General features: G+C 36.8%; 4 protein-coding genes and 2 non-coding genes across 13 annotated transcripts in view; 2 read left to right on the plus strand and 4 right to left on the minus strand.

The window, feature by feature from the left end:
• LOC111453968 (protein BRASSINAZOLE-RESISTANT 1-like) overlaps positions 1-3,829 on the minus strand; it is a 7,926-nt gene extending 4,097 nt beyond the window's left edge. Inside the window, exons 1-4 of one of the 6 annotated variants that reach the window (XM_023095219.1) lie at positions 3,482-3,829; positions 2,290-3,038; positions 2,151-2,193; positions 1,517-1,934 (exon numbers count right to left, since the gene is read on the minus strand). In XM_023095219.1, coding sequence (XP_022950987.1) covers positions 2,346-3,038; positions 3,482-3,721 — 933 coding nt within the window. In that variant the 5' untranslated portion in view covers positions 3,722-3,829 and the 3' untranslated portion in view covers positions 1,517-1,934; positions 2,151-2,193; positions 2,290-2,345. Of the gene's footprint in view, positions 1-1,516; positions 1,935-1,968; positions 2,214-2,289; positions 3,039-3,481 lie in introns of those variants that run through there. The other 5 variants (XM_023095222.1, XM_023095218.1, XM_023095221.1 and 2 more) reach the window with 5 other exon arrangements.
• On the minus strand, positions 167-239 carry TRNAK-CUU. Its single transcript has one exon. It is a non-coding gene; the product is annotated as a tRNA-Lys (tRNA).
• TRNAK-CUU lies at positions 568-640 on the minus strand. The gene has a single exon. It is a non-coding gene; the product is annotated as a tRNA-Lys (tRNA).
• Positions 3,830-4,987: 1,158 nt separating the features above from the next.
• LOC111454683 (methyltransferase-like protein 2) lies at positions 4,988-10,140 on the minus strand. 2 transcript variants are annotated; one of them, XM_023096181.1, is made up of 9 exons: positions 9,728-10,140; positions 9,418-9,646; positions 9,115-9,242; positions 8,762-8,795; positions 8,052-8,127; positions 7,179-7,356; positions 7,004-7,093; positions 5,873-5,972; positions 4,988-5,786 (listed from the first exon to the last, which is right to left on the minus strand). In XM_023096181.1, exons 1-9 carry the CDS (start codon positions 10,010-10,012, stop codon positions 5,647-5,649), a joined length of 1,260 nt encoding a protein of 419 aa, XP_022951949.1. In that variant the 5' UTR covers positions 10,013-10,140; the 3' UTR covers positions 4,988-5,646. The 2 variants fall into 2 exon arrangements, with proteins under 2 accessions (XP_022951949.1, XP_022951950.1); XM_023096182.1 differs by lacking the exon at positions 4,988-5,786 and having other exon boundaries at positions 7,009-7,093.
• A 1,882-nt stretch (positions 10,141-12,022) lies between these two features.
• On the plus strand, positions 12,023-15,469 carry LOC111454563 (NAC domain-containing protein 16-like). Of its 2 annotated transcripts, none has more exons than XM_023096066.1 (7): positions 12,023-12,338; positions 12,870-12,947; positions 13,034-13,247; positions 13,528-13,745; positions 13,819-13,995; positions 14,142-14,412; positions 14,981-15,469. In XM_023096066.1, exons 3-7 carry the CDS (start codon positions 13,088-13,090, stop codon positions 15,238-15,240), a joined length of 1,086 nt encoding a protein of 361 aa, XP_022951834.1. In that variant the 5' UTR covers positions 12,023-12,338; positions 12,870-12,947; positions 13,034-13,087; the 3' UTR covers positions 15,241-15,469. The 2 variants fall into 2 exon arrangements, with proteins under 2 accessions (XP_022951834.1, XP_022951833.1); XM_023096065.1 differs by having other exon boundaries at positions 12,023-12,287.
• Positions 15,470-18,735: 3,266 nt separating this feature from the next.
• LOC111454286 lies at positions 18,736-21,718 on the plus strand. The gene is made up of 6 exons (XM_023095712.1): positions 18,736-19,160; positions 19,576-19,702; positions 20,755-20,894; positions 20,983-21,045; positions 21,128-21,196; positions 21,312-21,718. The coding sequence occupies exons 1-6, from the start codon at positions 18,960-18,962 to the stop codon at positions 21,381-21,383; spliced, it is 672 nt and encodes a 223-aa protein (XP_022951480.1). The 5' UTR covers positions 18,736-18,959; the 3' UTR covers positions 21,384-21,718.
• Positions 21,719-22,121: the final 403 nt, after the last annotated feature.

Here is a 22,121-nt window from a genome sequence, read left to right on the forward strand (position 1 = left end):
GAACCCACGACCACAAGGTTAAGAGCCTTGCGCTCTACCAACTGAGCTAGACGGGCCATATAAAAGTACAACCTTTTGATCTCTTAAACGAGTAACCTAATTAGTGCTTCTTGCACTCTAACAACTAAGCTAGACAGGCCACACCAGTCAAAAGTATTTGAGCATTCGCCCACCGTGGGGCTCAAACCCACGACCACAAGGTTAAGAGCCTTGCGCTCTACCAATTGAGCTAGACGAGCAATATAAAAATACAACCTTTTGATCTCTTAATCGAGTAATCTAATTAGTGCTTCTTGCACTCTAACAATTAAGCTAGACGGGCCACAATAAAAAACACAATCAACCTAATTAATACACTTTTTCATCAGTCAAAAGTATTTGAGCGACCTTGCGCTCTACCAACTGAGCTAGACGGGCCATATAAAAATACAACCTTTTGATCTCATAATCGAGTGTCCTAATCAGTGCTTCTTGCACTCTAACAACTAAGCTAGACGAGCCACAATAAAAAAACACAATCAACCTAATTAATACACTTCTTCACCAGTCAAAAGTATTTGAGCATTTCGCCCACCGTGGAACTCGAACCCACGACCACAAGGTTAAGAGCCTTGCGCTCTACCAACTGAGCTAGACGAGCCATATAAAAATACAACCTTTTGATCTCTAAATCAAGTGACCTAATAAGTGCTTCTTGCGCTCTACCAACTAAGCTAGACAGGCCATATAAAAGAAAACAATCATTTGATCTCTTAATTGAGTGACCTAATTAGTGCTTCTTTTTCGATCGAAGGCTTTAGAGCTTATAATGGGGCTTGAACCCCTTACTCTAACAACTAAGCTAGCCAGGCCACATAAAAAATACAATCGACCTAATTAATGCTTATTGAGTCAAAAGAATTAAAGCATTCACCCACAGTGGGGCTCGAACCCACGACCACAACCTTGTGCTCTACCAACTAGACGGGCCATATAAAAATACAACCCTTTGATCTCTTAATCGAGTGACCTAATTAGTGCTTCTTGCGCTCTAACAACTAAGCTAGACGAGCCACATAAAAAACACAATCAACCTAATTAATGGTTCTTCACCCAGTCAAAAGAATTTGAGATTCAACCACCGTGAGGCTACCCACAACCACAAGGTTAAGAGCCTTGCTTCCTACCAACTAAGCTAAACGGGCCATATAAAAAAAACAATCCTTTGATCTCTTAATCGAGTGACCTAATTAGTGCTTCTTCTCCCATAAAAGATCTAAAGCTTACAACAATTAAAAAATAAAAATAAATTTTCCCACCGTGCAGCTCAAACCCATGTGCTCTACCATCTAAGCTAGGCAGGCCTACATAAGAAATACAATCCTTTGATCTCTCGATCGAGTGACCTAATTAGTGATTTTTCTCCAATAAAATTAAACTCACCCACGAAGGAGCTCGAACACATAACCACAAGGTTAAGAGTCTTGCTCTACTTTATCGAGTAGATGGGCCAACATAATAAAAACAACTACTTTATCGAGTGACCTAATTAATGTATAAAAAAATGAATGGGTTGAAACCCACAACAACAATGTTATGAGCCTTACGCTCTAGAGCTAGGCCTACTACAATGGAGCTCAAACCCACGACCACAAGGTTAAGAGTCTTGCGTTCTATCAACTAAACTAGATAGGCCTACATAAGAAATACAATCCTTTGATCTCTGGATCGAGTGACCTAATTAGTGTTTTTCTCGGCTAGATAGGCCTACTATCGGTTGGAGAGAGAAACGAAACATTCCTTGGTGTGGAAATCTCTCGGAAGGACAAAACTTTCTTGTCTTTTATTACATTGTCAAATGAATTCATTCAAGGCGTGTGGTTGAACATGAAGCTTGTCGGGCTCTGCCATAAACATAGCCAACCTGCTCTCATGGCCCCCACCCCACCACAATCCTAATCCAGTTTCAGTTCCATTCAGTGGAAGAATGAAAGTAAAATGGTTGAATTGAATTGAATTGAAACAGTTCAGATGAGGAGAAACAGAGCAATATGTGTTCATATCAACAAGACAACAACCTCTTGATTACATGATACATATATCTACATAGTAATTGCTGACTTAAAATCATGTCTTGTAATGTAATAGCAACAAACTAGGAAAATCATTACCTGAAATGAAGTGAATGAAGCTCCCTCCGTCATAGATGAAGCTCTATAAAGTAAAGATTTTAACTTAAATTATATGAATGGAATCAGCTATGACATTCCCAGATAGACAATGAATCAATCAAAAGAGGGGTTTGCTTACTATATTGTTATGTTTTCGTAGATCGTTTCTTCTTTAGATTGGCTGTATTCTTAGCTTCAAGCCTTACTGCTACTACCAAGTGTGAGTTCCAAATCCTCCAATCTGACTTCATGGATCTTCTCCCCTTCCCAAGGCTTAACCTTACGGCCCAAGAACTCGAATTCACTTCCTCTTCCATTTTCCTTGATGAAGCCTCCCTGCAGATCATGCTGGTCAGCAGGCTTCACAAGGTTGAATGTGGGAGACGTTGGCATTGTCAATGTGGATTGGGGATAGGCATGGAGAAATGCCCATTGATTGGAAGCGTTGGTGGATGATTCAGACTCATCACATTCGTGGATCGTGGTGGGAGTATGCAGCTGAGGGCGAGTTGGGCTAGCAGGGGCAGATACTGCAAAGAAAGGGTAGTTCAAGGAGGAGAAGGATTCCTTTGCAGTGACCTCCCAATTGAGGAATGGCTGTGGAGTTCTTGAGGCTGGGGATGAAAGGGGAGGGGTCACAGGAGCACTGTTTGAGATTCTAAGAGGAGGAAGTGATCTGGGAATTGCTTGACGAAGATACGGAATGAGGTTCGATGGATTGTCGGCGTCCAGACGGGACGGGCTCGGAAAGGAGGAGGAGGAGGGGCTGACTTGGTAGGATGCCATAGGGCTAGGGAATGAAGAAGACAATGGGCTTGGATTTTGGGAAGAGTAGGGCGTGATTCTAGTGGAAGTACCAACAATGTTCATTGGAGGTGGCTTGCATCCCTGAAATAAGAACAAGCACATAGCCATTTATCATTTCATTTCACAATCTAACCAGAATCCAACAGATTAAACTAATCCGTAAAAGCTCCTATCATTTCATTTCACAACAGATTAAGATCGATCCACAAAAGCTCCTCAGTTCAAACTAATCCCTAGATTTTCAACTAAACCTCCTACTTCTTCGTAAAATCAAGTCAATTACAAGAATCAAATGCCATGGCGAAGTAATTGAAACGAACTAATCGAGTTCAGATCGATCCCAATGTAGATTCCAGGACAGATCAATTCAAAATCAAGAGAAACACGAACCGTTACATAAATCGGCGATTCAGATCTACTAGAGCATTTCAAATCCAGCATTCCAATCACCGATCGAGCACTACAAATTAAGAAAGAAGAAGGGAAATCAATAGAAGAGATCGAAAGCGGAAGCGAGAACTAACCTTCCGATAAGTGGTCCCATCATCTTCGACAGTCCAACCAGCATCAGCACAGAGGGCTTTAAGGACCTCGTTATTGTCACAATGTTTAGGCAAGTTGAAGTTGCCTTGAGCCCTAAGGCCGGCATAAATCTTGGCCGCAATAGCTCTCCTCCGCCGCTCTCTGGTTCGATTATTTTCCCGCTCCCTCCATGACGGCTTCCGCCGGCAAGTGGAGGCAGAAGTAGCCCCGTCGGAGGTCATTTCCCGGCGATCTGAAGCGAGGATTGCGTGAGGGGTGGGGGTACTGAAGTACCCGGAAGAAATGGAGAATTTTACAGCGGGAAAAGAAGATCAAAGAAGAAGAAGACGACGACGACGGTTGGATTATCTTGTCCTTTGACTTTGGGACCCGCAAGATTGAAACAGTGGGGCCCCCGAATTGGACGGTCATTAAGAGTGCACGTAAGATCACCACTAACACGCGCGTGATGAGTTCTTTTTAATTTCAATTTTATTTTAGTTTCATTTTTTTCCCGTATTTTTCAAAATATTTATTTTACATTTTATACTTTTGAAAAATAAACGAGTTATACAAATTTTATTTTTATTTTTATCAATAAATAAAATTTTAATAGAGACTAGTTTAGTAATAATTGACCGATAGCATAAAAAAAAAAAAAATAGAAGTTCGAATTTATTACTTCTTAACCTTGGGTTTAAAGTATATATTATGTATTGGTTGAGTCGGGTTTATTTGAACAAATATAATATTTGTTGAAAATTCTTAAATTCAATATAGGCCGATTGAAATTAAGAGTGTTTAAAAGATTTTATGAATAAAAAAAAAACTCGACCAACCCAACCCGAGTATGGATTGGGTTATGAACTTATTTTAAGATTAAGTTGATTCACGAGCTATCCTAAACCTAGGTAGAATTAAATCGAATTAATCAAAATTTATTGTTAATTTTAAAATATATAGTTTGCTCTCACTACAATTATATATATTTATATTTATTTTATTTTTATTCAAGTTTATAATTACTTTTTTATTATTCATTATCGAATAACTTTTTAAAATAATTTTTAAACAAATTTTAAATAAATGACTCAAACTCGAGCCAATTCAATCAATAAAATTTATGATTGGATAGGATTGAAGTCATTATTTAATAAAAAAATTATTTGGGTTGAAAATTTGCAGCCCGAACAATCATATTGAATTTAAACAATATCCGAACTCGACTTAATCCAACCTACGAATCCGAGCAATTATATTAAATTTAAATAATATATAAACTCGACCTTAATCAAACTTACTCAAAGAATGGAAATAATATTTTATAATTCTATATATGCATTGTTTAATGTAAACGATTTTATGAGCAAATAATTCCGACCGGGTGGGCCCACAGTCACATGACATCCTTCCAATCTCATGAACCTGTCTCAAAATCTTATCTAACCGAATGTTATATTTAAGTCAATGAATATAATTAACATTTGCTGCGTTTATTATAATCATACTTTGCCCAAAAGAAATGCCCAATTGATCAAGTAAAAGTAAAAGATAACATACACGAGGAAATTAGGAGTAACTGGCGTCGCAACTCGGGTTGATCTAATTAATAGGTTAGTCGATCTACCCCTAATAGTTTCATAACGCGAAAGTGACCAAAGGGAGCGACCCTTGTATCGGCCGACTCTATGTGATTTCCTGCTCTGCTTTGACAAGTTCACGACTCTATGTAGAGACTTTCTAATCACACCCACATAGTGTTCGTGAGACATGGTTAAGTGTACTCACGCTCTACTGAATCTATATGTATGGTAGTTGTCGTCAACATTACAGAAGTTCGTCTAACAACTCTCTTCTAGCTATCTCGACCTACAAACATTAAAAAGAAAAAGGAAAATACCTAACACACTAATGCGCAGCCAAATATTGGTCCTAGTCCTGTCTAAACATGGCTTTGGAAAATGACACATTACTTAATTTCACGCAACAAGCCCCACCAACCATGATCCCAAGCGCTCTACCCCATTCGTGAAGACAGGATGCATGAACCTCTAACAAATTCAGTTCTGTGAGGTTTCGAATTCTCTGTGCCTACCAAAAAATTGCAGCAGAAGGGGGGAGGGGGGGAAGTTGCAGGGCTTACAGGGATTGCATAGCATGGCCATGGCTATGTCCTTGTGAAGTGTTGCGATTCCTGGAAGTGAAGGGGCTCGTTCCCCCAAGAAAGCCATCCGGGAGTCATCTCTCGAGCAAACAGTTCGATGCAGCGACCCGGCGTTGGCCCTGGTACGTACTCCTGCAGAAGCTCTGGATGGAAAGCAGAATGGTAGAACAGATGAAGGCAAAATTTCATTCCATGTGAGTTAAAAGAGAAGCATTGTTCATAGTGATACCTCCAATTGGTGGCTTCCTCGAGTAATCACCAGGAATGCTAATGATGACTTGATCTTTGGGTACGGTTTGCTCCAAAATTTTCAGGTCTTCAATGTCATCCTTAACTCACAAACATGTTAAAGAAATCAACATTAAGTAAAAAAATTGAACAAAATGGAACAGTTCGAACTAAATGCCATTAGCATCACTGGAAAATCCTGCATAAAAGTGACCCTATATCAAATTTTTTACTTGTATTGTAATTAAGTTTGAATCAAATTATGGATTTAGTTTACGTAAACAATATCAATATCCTGGCATGGCATGGTGTTACAATCGGCCTTGGCAGCGAATTGGGCGATTGTGTGGCACTCACTCTCAGAATGAGTCAAGCCAACTTAGGATCGTGTCACCTACGGCCGGACAACGAATGCTCAAAGCCTTTGACCCCAATTTGAGAAAGGGGCAGAGAGATTTTGAAAGCAAAGTTGAGAGAGATTGAAAGCGATATAATATGACATACAAGCAAAAGGCAACAACAACGGCTTAAATAACATATAACTTTTCGGGTAGGGAGAATTTGACAACTAGTCGCATCTCCCTATAGTACATTTTGAGGGGAATTAGGTCCAGCAGGCCTAGACATGATTTCGCCAAACGGTTATACAAAATCAGGGAGAGGAGTTGACAACTAATCACACCCCTCTATAGTACAATATGGGGCATTTCATGTCTACCAGGCATAGACATGATTCTGCCGAAACATCATACATTTAGAAAAAGCAAGAGGCAATTATACATCATAAATGCAGTAAAGGAAAGCGATAAAGTAACACAAGGCAAGGGTTTCGGCATGTAACGGGCAGGCGGCCATCGACAACATGCCTCGGACAAATATGACCGTGACACATGACAATTAGACAATCTAACTGGTATTTAATTTACATTAGCATTTGTTAATGACACCGAAGCACAATCCAAACTAAAAAAGTTAAATTCAGAGACTAAATCCATTTATAATTCAACAAAATACACAGATTATCTGAATTTATGTTATTCGTCTCATGATGGGCACAGCATGCAAATTTTTCCCATAAGTAAGGAAGGTAAGTTATTTCCTTAATCAATACAATTTTAATCAGTCTTGATACCTCACCGTGACAATAGCCCAAGAGAAGACATTCATACGGCCTGTGATGGAAGAGATCTAGATCACTTATCAACGAAGCATCTGCTTTGACCTGTAATTTGCAGGTACCTGAAGGTTAAAACAACTTGGGGAGAGATGCGAAAGGAAAGAGAAGCAAAGAAGAGGAAAACACAGACCTTTAACCAGTAAAAAGTGGAAATGTGTGTGACTCCCCATGAAGGAAACAATTCCAAATCGATAAAACGATGAAACTTTTCTCTGTTCGTCACCCACAAGGCGACCAGTGCTCCTTTGCTATGAGACAGTTTCTTAATAGGCAGAGCTAAGAAATAACGGTTTGGCAATGTTGGATACCTTGATGGTTAAATGGGAATGCATTAAGTTCCCGTAAGTACAAGCATACTGAATCATAGTGCAAGAAGGTACAGCAAAACAAGGAGGATACTCCAGAACTATTGACAATATCCCAATAGTTCTAGTCGCATATTAACTACGAAATCATAAACTTCAACAATGCTCGATAGCAACAGATTTCGACATCAGGACGAAATGAATAAACTACTGAAAATTGCATAAGAATAAAAAAAGTCACTTTTTCAAGGATAATATAGTAAGTTCTCGAGATAATATGACAAGTATTGACAGTAACTTGTCGACAATAAGGATTTGATGATCAACGATCTATTATTAATAGGTTTAAATTTGACATGGATTAATAAAATCTCTACAATTCTAGATAATTGATCGACTCCGTCTAGGTTTGTTATTGACTAATTTCTCATGATCTTTTTCCTATATTCATAAAATTTGCTTCTTAATTTACTACTACTAATAATCCATGGTGCACCGATTAAGCAAACAACCTCCGAAACTCCATACAGGTAGCATTCTTATACAGAGGTACATCTGAAGCTATCCCGAATGTGATTAGATCACCAAGAGTATCGATGCGTTTACACTTTAAACTCTAAATGCATAGGAAGTCTAAAGTCGTCTGAAAAACAATTGGTGATTTAAAATGAAATGGAAATGAATAAGCTATAGCATACTTTGATTTTTGTTGAGCACTTCCATTTTCCCACGGTGGATCGATCACTATAAAACTGAAGCCAGAGCTAGCTGTAGCTGCATAGCAACCAAACATATAATCAGACATTTCCAACGACAAGACAAAACAAACAGTGTATACACCACATATTCTTCCTAAGCCCACATGAAGCCTCACAAGCAATTTCTCTACATACGATGGAAAAACTGGGAGAGAGCTATAGCATTCTAATAAAATAAGGAGCAGAGAATTTAAATGACAAAGAACACATGTTTAAAAAGGAAGAACCAACTACATGACGTAATGTTGAGAACGATATTCGGTGAGGTGGCAAGTAAAGTAAGGATCAACAGAATTTACTGTTCAGAAAGTAAATAAATCGGGCCAAGACCCCATTTGGTAACCATTTAGTTTTTGAAAATTAATCTCATAAACACTACTTTCACCAGTAAGTTTATCAAGTCAAGTTTTGAAAACTAAAAAAAATTACTTTCAAGATCTTGTTTTTGTTTTTGAAATTTGACTAAGAATTCAAATATTTGTGTAAGGAAACAAGCTGCCTTGATTTCAAGAACAGAAAACTAAACAAAATCAAGTTCAAATAGGCCTCAACGATCATTACTATTAGATATTACATAATTGAAATGCACAATCATTCGGAAAATAGACATAAAACTAGACGTCTAAAACATGAAAACACGCTGCCCTTACCAGGAATAAGATTGTGAACCATCCTCAAATCAGACTTGTACATGGAAACAAGAGAAATAATTTCATGTAAGATAAACTTAGAACTAAATCTAAAAATATTGGAAATGAAGGCATCTCAAGAGGTTCTTCATGAAAAACAACGATAGGTCTGCTTGGAAGAGAGGGTCAGATCAACTTGCAAAATTAAAGAAAAAAAAACCAAAAGACCAGCAATAATTAACATTTTTTGGATAACAAATAACACTTTTCAATGAAGCCAATAGAAAAATGAAAATCCATGAACTTTTTTCTTCATTAATAAATGGACCCAGAAATCAAAAACAAAAAAATGTTAGCCAAAGTAGCCACCATACCATGTAGAAGCAACTTTCGCGAGGCAATATATATTGATGATCAAGAAATTGAGCTTCAACCTCATTCAAGGTCTCATTGACAACCAGGTTATTAAACAAGGGAACTACTCTGTTCTTGAAAGAGGATCCTGAAGCAGACGAAGAACATATAAATTGTCATGAATTTTTACCAGCATGGATTTGCTTGGAGGTAGAAGAAATGAAATTCTGTTCTAATCCAAAGAGTAATTCGACTATTATGAAAATGTAACAGCATGAATCAGATAAATATAATAACCCTTCTGGAATTTGATGAATTACAACCTGCAACTTCACTGGATGGACTGGATTCAGGGAGTTTGAGAGTTATTTCATATAAAGGCGCCTGCCAAACCCCTCCGTGTTCGATCAATGATTGATGATCATTCGGTAATTCTACCCATCTGCTTCCTGCTGAAGAATCAATCTCACGGTTTAAACTGCCCATTACGCTCAACAGATCGGTAGCCTGCAATAACGACTCGTGTGCCATAAGCAACAAAGGCTTCGCCACCTGCAGCACATGAACATCGTAAAACATTTACCATTGCAGACATACAGAAACAATGCAACATCAAATTACAAACAAAGAAACCTGGTGGCGTTGATCGGCAGCAAGTTCTTTCTCGTTTAAGCAGCGGGATTTCTTTTCCTTCCTCTTTCGCTTCCTCGCATTCAATAAACAATCCTTGTCATCCAAACCCTTCTTCACATGATCGAAGAATCGTCGGTAGTAACCAGCAGGAGAAACCCTAAACCGTGAGTACGAACGATTCAGAACACGAACTGGATCAACGAAAATGAAATTGGAATTCTGGAAGCGATAAATTCCAGACTCCAAAAATACAGAGAGTTCATCTCTCGCTAAGCGATTCTCCATTTTCACAGGTCCCACCGTCACTGCTCACAGTCGCTGCCGCTCTCCGAGCACACCGTCGGAACCCGACGGCGAACCGAACCGGTCGAACAATAAACCGACTGCTCGTACGGAACGGAGAAGGTTCCGGAATAATTTTTTTAAAAAGTTCAAGATAACTCCGACCTTTTCGACGACACGTCATTTTTATTGTAATTATTTTTTTAAATGCTAATTAAAAAAAACATTTTAGTTTTGTAGCTGTCCTATTTTATTTAAAAAATATTCGTGAATTAAAAAAAAATACTAAATTCATAAAAAATAAAAAATAAAAAATAAAAAATAAAACCTAAAAACTTTTTTATTTTTCTCAAAAATACATTTAAATTTCTAAAAATTTAAAAAAAAATGGTAATTAATTTTATTGTTGGTGTATAGGAAACTATTAATTATCACATTTGAGGATAGCTTAAAAAATTGATTATTTATTTATTTAGAAAAAGAACGGACACAGTCGGTTTTCGGTTTATAATAGAGAGAAAATATTTGGTTTATAATGCGCGTTGACATCACCCAATTACACGTCAACACACACAAACTTCTTCGCTACGCATGGCCTTTTAATTTTCGGATGTTCCATATTTTTCCTTTTATTAATTAATTAATTTATTTATTTTGAAGAGACGGAAAATATTTAGCTTTAAATGCGAGTGTATTCACGCGCCGACATTACCCAATATGTCGCCCTTCATATTTTCCTTTTATTAATTAATTAATTTATTTATTTTGAAGAGACGGAAAATATTTAGTTTATAAGGCGCGTGTATTCACGCGCCGACATTACCCAATACTTCACCCTCCATATTTTTCCTTTTAGTAATTTTTATTTATTTATTTTGAAGAGAGAGAAAATATTTAGTTTTTAATGCGCGTGTATTCACTCGCCGACATTATCCAATATTTCACTCTCCACATTTTCCTTTTATTAATATTTATTTATTTATTTATAATTAAAGCCTTGTATATTCCAAGTAACAAAAAGGAATCTCTTCGTTATCCCACTTGTTTTGCTTTTCTTCCATTATCAGCCAATCAGATTCCGCCACGTGTATCCTTTAAACATTAAGAAAATGGTCAAAGCAAAATATTACGAGACTTTTTCTTATAAGTAAATACAGTTATTAATTAGTGAAATTAAGTAAACTCAGAAAAAATAAAAAATAAAAAATTGTAAAGAATTCCCAATAAATATTTAATTACCGATTTGGTAAATGTTTAAATATTGGATTACTTTAATATATTTTATAATTTTAAAACAAAAATATTTAAACTTTAATGAAAATTAATAATTATTTTGCCTTATCATCAATATTTGTAAATTAATTATATTGAAAGATTAAGTAGTGAAAATAAATTACTTTTTCAATGATTTTTATAAATAGAAGCATTTATTATTCTCTTTTTTAAAATTAAAATCATATTTTTATAATTAATTATTCACAATAAATAAATAAAGTCAAACTTGGCTGCCATAGTGCTATGGTCGCAAATATATCGAATAAATTTTATCTATTAATTTTTTTTTTAATTATTATTATTATTAATGATGGGACGTTTGAATGAAAACTGAAATTTTAACTAGGCAAGTGTACAAGATAGGTTGTGAATTTGAATATTAAGTATTTGGCAGATCTCGAGCAATCCCGACCTATGAGAAGGCCTACGGGTGAACTAACTCGAAAAATTCATCCAAACATATCTGTGAAATTAACACGTGTTTTGAAAATTGTTGGATAAAAGTCCTACGTCGGCTGATTTAGAGAATGATCATCTGTTTATAATAAGGAATACTATCTCCGTTGGAAGAGAAATTTCGGAGAGCTTAAAACAAAGTTACGAGAGCTTAAAGTAATGTAATTTATTTTATTTTAACACGAGCGTAATTCACATAAACCACAGTTAAACTGTAATGTATAAACCATAGTTAACTGTAATGTTTTCATGGGGATGTAAAAGAAGAGGAGGGGGAAGCTGACGACAGCAGCGGACCGAGTCGCACACTGACGAGGGAAGAGTGTGCACCCACCGTGGCGGTCTCGTCTCGGCGACCGAGCTACGGCTAGCCGTGGGTGGAATGCGAACGGGATTAGTGTAATCATTGGTGCGCTTATGAGCTCTAATCACTCTTACCTTTTGCTATAAATACTCGTCGACTTCACGTCTGCGGAGTATAGAAGCGATTAAGCGAAAGAAACTGGTCGAGTTCTGTCAGTCCTGGTCTTTCGTCGGTATCTTCGAGGTTAGAGTTCTCCGATCTGCCCTCATTTTGTCAATAATCGGTTTATTATCTGTAATTCTCTCTGTTTTAGTGATGAAATCTTTACTTGTTTCTCTGATTTTGTGTTTCTTCCGTCGTTTCTTGGCGAGAGTGGCAGGATCGGAGTTGTGGGAAGGGTTTAGTTCTTGTTGTTGAATTGTGTGTTTGTATGTTTCCTTTCTAATTGTATGATTGAAATTTCGAAACGTTTTATGCCGATGAGATAATTCGTCGGCTAACTCGTTGTTGATTTTGAACGATGGAGCGATCTGGGTTATCCAGGTTTCCCCAAACATTATCGGGGTTGACTTCTTCATTTCTATGGTTTTTTTCATTCGAAATGTGATGATAATTCTTTCTAGTTGAATTTATTGTTATATTGAGCCGTGAGCTGCAAGTGTTTCGCCTTAATTTTGTTCTCCACTGATGAATCGGTATGATCGTAGTACTTGGATTTGAATTTGCGAGGTGAAATTCTACGAAGTTCATATGGTCTGTTTTGATCGTCTCTTTTATCTCCTTTGCTATTGTTGTCATTGATCTAAATCATGTTTGTTCATGAAGGGTCGTGCCAAGTTTGTGTGGAGTTATAGATCAGTGTGGCTTGATCATTTGGGCATCATCATTGAATTCTTTGTTCATGTAAGAAAATCTCTTCTCCTTGATCAATTCATGCTCGATATTGGATTATTTTCTTTCAAATTTACTCGATTTTCTAATGGCTATAGCTTTCAAAGATAAAACCAGACTGAACTTCGATCTTCTCCTTGGCGTTGGTTGAAATGACTCCTTCAACAGGCACCTCTCCAGCTACACTTGATTTATTTGTTACTGAAAAGGAGGTTTGTCGGGTATTAAGAAGGATATCGAATGGAGATCCTCGTCCAGAAAATGTTCTTGCTGGTATAGATCCTTACCAGTTTAAACCCGAAAACTTACCAGGTACTTCTAACGTCTTCCTTCTCGCAAAAATTCATGTTTTGCATTGCCTGATCTTTCTCGAGTATGGGAAGAACTGGATATGATGATGTTATTCAGATTCCTAACCAATATAATCAAAGTTGCAATACATCTAAGATCGACTAAAGAATATATATTGCTGGATAAACATCATATTTTTCCAGGCTTAAACAAGCTCACCATATAATGGCCATGAGTTTCTGGTTAATTTTTGTGGCTTCAATGTAAACTGAATCACTTTTCAATTGTCCTGGTGAAACAGATGGTGTTTGGTTTTACGGAAAGTGCGATGGAAATTCCAACTCGAGTTGGAGGCGGAAGGGTGGAGATATTAAACTGTATTCAGACTCTTTCTTCACTGGATGGAGAGCCACTTATGAATACTATGAAGGTCAAGCACCTCATGAGCATAAAACAGCCTGGGTATTGCACGAGTACTGGACGACTGATTCAGGCACGAGCAGAAACAGCAAGCAAAGGGTATGTCTGGTTGTTTGGTTGGGACGAGTCATTCATTCAATCATTCATGCTTGTTTGGTTGGCCAATATGCAGGAAACTAGCTCACTCTACAAACTCTTTGTTGGAGATGAACAGTTTCAAAGCCCTGAAAAGATTCAGAAAATCGAACTTTCTACCGTTCCCAATTCAGAATCTATCGACCAAAATCACCAGTTGGTTGTTCCAAATGGTTCAAATAACATGGAAAATGGATCCACAAACCAGCCTGAGGTAGCCTCTTTTTTTACTGGTTCAGAATAGTTGTTATCATCATTGGAAACCGATCACTCCCTTGTTCTCCCCCCTTGCTTCTTTGCTCGGTATGGAGTCGCAAGTGGTGTCTTTATTTTCAGTTAATGACTACTGATGTTTTGTAGATGCGTGAAGTGATCCGTTCTGATATGGATTATATTTCGAGAGGCGATTTCTTGGGAATTCAGGATTTAGATACCCCAGCATTTTCATCATCAAGTTCTGAAAATTCTAGTCGCCTGTCCTTCGCTTCAGATGAATATTTTGATCCAATGGCGCTACTAAGAGACATAGACCGTGACAATAACTTCGACACGGTACAAAGAGATGCTGCCTGCATCAGATCCTCTGCACCCATCAGACTAAGGACGGAGGTGGTGCATCAAGGAGGTTCAGGTTTGTCAATTCATTCAAACTTTTCTCGTCCTCGTGTTGTTTGCCTTCCATTTTTCGCATTCGTTATGAATCAAGAATAATCTGGTTAGAATTTGAAGGCAGAACAGAACATTCTGCAAATTAGTTACCTAATCGTATTTACTTCAAGAAATTAATACCACAGTGGTATGATATTGTTCACTTTGAGCATAAGCTCTCAAGCAAAGCTTTCCCAAAATACCTCATTACCATTGTTCACTTTGAGCATAAGCTCTCAAGCAAAGCTTTCCCAAAAGACCTCATACCAATGGAGATGTATTCCTTACTTATAAACCCGTGATCATTCCCTAAATTAGCCCATGTGAGACTCCCTCCCAACCATCCTCGAGTATTTATTTAGACAAAAAAAAAAATGTAAATTCTCCTCATGCTTTCAACCATAACTTCATTGCTATGCATATTCACATGTTGGGTGATAATTAGACGTAAACATACGAGTTCTCCTCGTACTTTCTGCTGCTGTTTTTTTCGCTCGAGCAGGAAACTAACAGTACAAACTCGTAACCATTTCACATCTTCTCATTCCCAGAATCTCTTGTCGATACCAACGGAAGCCACTTACCAGGCAAAGAGAGTCCAAAACCCGAGTCGGTAGTGCCCGGTTCAGGGTGCAAAGAACCAAAGCTGTTGAAAGGGGAGGCATCATCAAACTGTCAGAACAAGGTGGTGGCAAAAGGTAAAGAAGCAGCAGCAGCCATGGATGGAGGGAAGAAGAAGAAGAAGAAGAAGAGCATTAGCAGAATGAAGAAGATTCAGAAAAAGTACTTCTGCTTCTTCTTCTCATTTTAGATGTTCTTCATCATCTTACACTTGGCTGCATTATCCATATCTCCACGTATACCAAAAATGAGTTAGATTAAGTTAATTGTGTGATTTGTAACATAAATTCATCCTGTTTAATTAAGTTTAGAGTAAGTTACATTTAGTTTAAACTCTTTAAAAACTACTCCATTTATAGCTTACCAAAGTTAGTGTAATTGTAGAGCCCTGCTCATTTTTGTTTTTCCACCATTGTTAGGGGGAATTCCCGTTGTTTTTTCCTCGCTTCGAAACTCAACGCTCCTTGCCCTGCTGTTTGTTAATAATAATTGTTTTTCAGTGATTAACGTAGTTTTAAATTCCTGTTCTTTCACTCTCAAATTGTTGTTTTTTCCTCGCTTCGAACCTCTCCACCCCCTACCCTGTTTGTTAATAATAATTGTTTCTCTACACTCTCTGCCTTGTTTGTTAATAATAATTGTTTTCAGTGATTAATTCAGTAGTAAGCTGTTATTTGATCCATCTGCCTGTAAGAGAGTGTCCAAAGATTTCGAGTTACAAAGTCTCATTTGGTAGCTGATAAGATGAACTTACTCGTCTTTTTTGTTGGAAGAAACTTATAATATAGCTGACATGTTTGCACTAAAGTTTTGACCGATAAAGCTGACATGTTTACACTAAAGTTTTGACGTATAAGTCGAAAGAAAAGTTTTAACATATAATTAATTAATTTTATTATTGAGATAGGCAATAAATTATTATTTCATCCCTAACTTTAAGGTGGAAAATTTGAACTCAATGACTTTAACTACCTTCACTTTTCTAAAAGCTATCACCTTTCCAAGCTACTAAAAAAGGATTTTTTTTTATTATTTTAAATTTAAGTAATTTTTTCCCTAAAAATCATTATAAAATAATATTAATTAATTTTAAATTTAAGTAATTTTTTTCCCTAAAAATCATTATAAAATAATATTAATTATGAATTATTTAATGGATTGAGTCACCTCATTTTTGTCGTGCACAATAATTATAATTTTGGACAATTCTAATAATATTTGAAATTTATGCAGCAAATTGAAGGACGCGTGTCGTTAGGCGAGTCAACTTTGGGCCTGGGCTGGTTGAATTGCATTCATCTGGGCCGGCCCAACTTTGCTGAAGAAGCCCATTACCGTTTCGAGCCTGGGATGGTTGAATTGCATTAATCTGGGCCGGCCCAACTTTGCTGATGAAGCCCATTACCGTTTCGGGCCTGGGCTGGTTGAATTGCACTAATCTGGGCCGGCCCAACTTTGCTGAATAAGCCCATTACCGGTTCGAATTTGTCAGTTAGAATATATACAACAAATCAAATAATTGTTTAGAGATGTTGTATGAAAATTATATCATAAATTAACAGTATTTATATTTCATTCCAATTTTATTACCTTAATTTTAATTACTTAATTATTGTTAGTTATTTTATTGGTATTAATTCAAGTTATTAAAACAATTTTAGCTAATTTAATTTTTCATTCTCGCATTTTAAGTTTTTCTATTTATTTTGTAATCAATATTAATAATTACCCTCAAATAAAATTAGGTATTTAGTATAAGAATAAATTATTTTAAATGATATATATTTATAAATTTTGTATAATAAAAAAATTAAATTATATGAATAAAATGATTATTACTAAAATACTTAATTAATTTTAGTAATTATTATAAGTTTGAATAAATTAATTGTGATACATTAATGGAAGAGCTAATTAATAATAATAATTTTTTTGAAAAAAAAAAAGAAAAATAAGAAAAAGGGAAATGATTAAATAATAAAAAAAATTAGAAGTTGTTAGAGAGGTTAGGGCAGGGTAGGGCAGGTCAATTAAATATTTAACTACCTGTCAGATGTGTCAGAGACAGGTGGACAATGCGAGAACCAATCATTTTATTTATAAGAAAGGAGTGGGCCCATTCAAACTTTTTTTTTTTTTTTCTTTTTCCTTTTTCAAAATTCAAATTCAAGCCCACTTTAAATATTTTCTTTTTGATAAAGGGTAAAATTGTCAATGTCCAAGAACTCGTAAGAGCCTTAAAGCTTAAAGGTCGTACTAAAGTCAAACGAATTATAGCTCGTCTAACCAAACTTATAATCGACTATACACCAACTACGTAAAACTTGTCTCGTCAACTTGATATCAGACTAACTAGACTAGCTATACAAAATTCGTCTTGCCAATAGCTTAGCTTTTCAAGCGAATGCTAAGCTTAGGCCAAGGTCATTACTTACCCAACATAATGTCGATATGGTCTCGGTTCATTCATATACCCTTTTTATACTCGAGTGTCACAATAAATTTATAAAATGGTTTCTAGTATTTATACGAACGTTTCAACGCGATACTGTAATTTAGTTAAACGAGAGAATTAAGTAAGTAATTATTTTTTAAATGATATGAAATGAGACAAAAAGAAATTATCATAATTGAAAAAAATAATTTAGAATTATATTTTGGGAGTGGTGCCTTTCACATTCATGATATACTTTTACGACGCCGTTTTGAAAAGCCATATTCCCCATCATTGCACATGCTTTGTGAAACATTCCTGCCTTTATCCACGACCCTCCCCGCCTTCACTTCTCACCGTTGGATCTATTGCGCGGGAAAACCCCATCCGACGGCTCACCTTCCTCCCTACTGGCGGGAAATTAACGGAGGGAAAAATAAATAAACTCCCGATTTTTTTTTTCTTTATTTATTTTTTAAACTTAAAAGTAAATTTTAGATTTATTCTATTTTTTTTAAAAAAATATACGTTATACACAAAATTAAAAATTAAATTTTTTATCTATTAACTTCCAAATATTTAAAAATTCCCAATAAATTTATTAAAAAAATTTGAACTATAATTTTTTTTAAAAATTAATTCAATTTTAATTCTAGCTACGTAATTATATATATATATATATATATATAGATTTTGGGGAGTATTTATTGAGTGTGGCGGAGATATACGACAACACCGACGGCAGGTAGAGATGTGGGGCCCGCATTTGGAAAAAACAAATTGGTTTTTTCTTTATTATTTTAAAAAAATTATTTTGATTTAATGTTTTTTATACGTGAAATTACGAAAAAGCCCACCCTGCTTCCACCTAATTCAATGGTTTTTTCTTCATTTTTTTTTATTTTGGTAAAAAAAAAAAAGAACATAATTTCTTTAAAAATCCTTTAATATTTAATTTTAAAAAAACACAAAAATTCAAGAAAACTGTCTTTTCAAGTAATTATTTTTAAATAACAAAAAATAAATAGTAGGGGTAATTTGGTAATTGTGGAAGGTAGTGGGTTACAGCAAAGGTCAACAAGTCAACTCCCAGGAGTATTGGGAGTATCATGCTGCAAACCCGCTCCCCCACCAAGTGCATGATTATCAAAACCTCTTTCTTACGTGTCGTTCTCTCATTGGTCTGTGACGGGTCGTCGGGATCCATAGCATCACCAACCACTAAAACATTATCTGTCCTTTTCCTCTCGCTCTGCTCTTTGCTTTCACTCGCAAAGCGCAAACACTCCCTTTCGCCGTGTTTTTTCTCAGCGAAAAAATCCCAAAAAATTTCCCACTGATCTCTCAAATTCCCACTGTTCTGTTCCCCATTGCATGGCCTTTCTTCTACGTCGATTCTTCCATTTTCATATGTGAATTTCTTCTCTGTTTTTCCCCTTTTTGAGAATCTCCATTTCAGTTTCAGAGATTTGGAAATGATTGAAGCTGTGCAGAGTTCCATCAATGGCGCTTTCTCGCAGTTTCAGAGCTGTGGGGATAGCAGCGAGGAGGAGCTTTCGGTTCTTCCTCGCCATACTAAGGTCGTCGTTACCGGAAATAATCGGACCAAATCGGTTCTCGTTGGACTTCATGGCGTCGTCAAGAAAGCCGTCGGTCTTGGCGGCTGGCATTGGCTGGTATGGATTCTATTAGAAACATTGAATTTCTTTGGATTCTCATTGAATTTCTAGATTCTGTGGTTTTCTAGGGTTAATTTCATGTTTTCTTATCAATGTCTGGTCAATTTCTTGCGTTTTTCAGTTCAATTTTGTGTTTCAGATCTTGATTTGTTGATTTTATTTGGGGTTTAGATCGTGTCTCATTGAATTCTAGATTCGAATTCTCCAATTTCTATCTTCTTCTCTTTAGTTGCATGTTTATTTAATCATTGGATCTCGTAATTGTGATAGCTTTTTCATGATTGCTTTGCTTATTAACTTTTGTTTATGCTGATTTAATTTGTTAGATGGAATCATGAGGGGTTTTGATTGTTAGGACTGTAAGTTTTGATAATTTTTCATGAATGTGGGTTTGAATTGAGGGGAAATGCAGGTTTTAACAAATGGTATAGAGGTGAAACTACAGCGGAATGCGCTTAGTGTGATCGAGGCTCCAACGGGCAATGAAGAAGACGATGAACTCGAATTCGAGAACTCGACATGGAATGGATTGGATATGGGTGAGTTTTGCATCTGCTGATGGTTCAATGTCTTTGCTCAATCATTCTTCCTTTGCTATTTTTGTTAGCCGTCTTAGAATTGAGTTTATCCTATGATTGTTGATTGTTTGTGTCTTGTGTCTGGCTGTTTTTGGATTTATGTCTTGTTTCTTTCTCTTATTTACTTGTTAGGAGTTAATGATTTGATCATTTGAAGTGAGGATCATTTTTTGCCCCACCCACCGTACCCCTTTTTGTTGTTGTGGTTTTTATTTCGGTTGGAGAGGAGAACGAAACATTCTTTATAAGGGTGTGAAAACCTCTCTCTAGTAGACACATTTTAAAAACCGTCAAGTTGACGGCGATACATAACCAGCCAAAGAGTCACTAGTGGTAGGTTTGGGGGGTTACAAATAGTATTAGAGCTAGACACTGGGCAGTGTGCCTGTGAGGATGCTGGGCCCCCAAGGGGGTGGATTGTGAGATCTCATATCGGTTAGAGAGAACGAAACATTCCTTATAAGGATGTGGAAACCTCTCTCTAGTAGACATGTTTTAAAAACCGTGAGGCTGATGACAATACGTAACGAGCCAAAATGGAGCATATTTGCTAGCGGTGGGTTTGAGAGGTTACAAATGATATCAGAGCCAGACACCGTGCGGTGTGCCAGCGAAGATGCTGGACCCCAAGCGGGGTGGATTGTGAGATCCCACATCGGTTAGAGAGAGGAACGAAACATTCCTTATAAGGCTGGTCAAAGCAAACAATATCGGCTAGCGGTGGGTTTGTCATGTTTTAGTTTCGAGTCTACCGTGATTAAAACATAAGAACTTTAACCTTTACAAGTATCTTCACTCCAATTCTTGAAAAGGGTTTCGAAAACGAAAATAAGTTGTAAATTCTTCTCCGACCAGAAGTTGTGGCATTAGGTTGCTATTGATGACAACATAGGATCCTTTGTGAGCTCACTTTATATTTTGTCTTGAATTGTTGTTCTCTTCATGTTCTTTATCCTTTTCTGACCCTTTATCACTCATTCACGATAATGCTTTCAACTATTCATTATTCTCAGCATCTGATGACGCCCAAAAATCCCACAAATCAAGGCATAAATTTCACAAATCATGTGGGTCATCTAACAAGACTATAAGCAGATCGCTTTCCTGCGACTCACAGTCAAAGAGCTCGGTTTCTGCACCGCAACGATCCATGGTATATTCCTAAAATGGTTTGCACGTCAAAACGTGTTTAGCCTCCTCGTTTGAATCAATTCCCTGATGTATTATCTCTTCCTATGTAGAGGGTTGACCTTAGTAAACTAGAGATGACTGCATTGTGGAGATATTGGCGACACTTCAATCTCGTAAGTTTTGAAGGTCGATTCGGTTCAATAGTCGTTACTAAGAAATCTCATTCTTGACACCGAGATTGATGGGTTTGTGCAGGTTGATGCCTTTCCCAACCCGTCGAAAGAGCAATTAGTAGATCTAGTTCAAAGGCATTTCATGTCACTGGTACCCGACCACGCCTTACTTCCTAAAAACACTATCAAACGATCCTATTTTCACATGGATCGAAACCGTTTTTCCTTCTATCTATTGACGATTTCTTTCTTTTTCGGTTGCGAAGCAACTGGATGAGTTGCAGGTTATAATGGGTTTTGTGAAGGCTGCAAAGAGACTGAAAACAGTGTGCAAATGAGAGGAGAAGAACTGGGGAATCCTTTGAGTTGATTCTCATGCTAACAGATAATTCAGGTGAATGAGAAGTGTTTAGGTTCTCTCTGTAACATATGGATCGATCGATCGGAAATGGGTTTTGTGGGTCGAGATCGGAACGGGTTAGTATGATTCTGTTGTAGTTAATAGAGTAATATCTTGTTTTAGTGACGATGTTACTTGCAGTGTAGATATGTGTAAACTGCAAATATTAGAGACCAAAAAACATGTTTCTAAGCTTTTGTTTAATGTAATGCTGACTGACTTTAGGGGTGTTTTGATTGCCCAAAAAATGTACAAATTTTGCTGTTCCATATCCTAATGTTATGAGTTTTATCTACATTGTTTCTTCTGTTCATTATGCCTCTTTGCTAATCGTCGCCCGGAGATGAAGCATTTCGGCGAATCTCCCTTGCGTCGGACTCTCTGGTTCAAGTGTAAAAACCGTAGCTCCTTCCGTACCTGGTTCTTCGAGGAAGAACCTTCGTAGAATCTGGAACGACTAACGTTCTTTTGGAACTTGGACGAATTGGAACCTTTGTTCGAGACTTCAAACTTATGGGGTGATGGCAAACTAAAGTTCATTGGGGATGATGGTGAGCAAATGGGTTTGTGAATAGAGATGTCCACTTTACTTGTGGAGTCGGGGCTTCGCGGGGACTTACTCGGAATGGGGAGGGGATTCCCCGTTTAGATAGAATCCCGCCCCGTTTCATGGACA

The sequence above is a fragment of the Cucurbita moschata genome, unplaced genomic scaffold (assembly GCF_002738365.1).
Source record: "Cucurbita moschata cultivar Rifu unplaced genomic scaffold, Cmos_1.0 Cmo_Scf00016, whole genome shotgun sequence".
Lineage (NCBI taxonomy): Eukaryota > Viridiplantae > Streptophyta > Magnoliopsida > Cucurbitales > Cucurbitaceae > Cucurbita > Cucurbita moschata.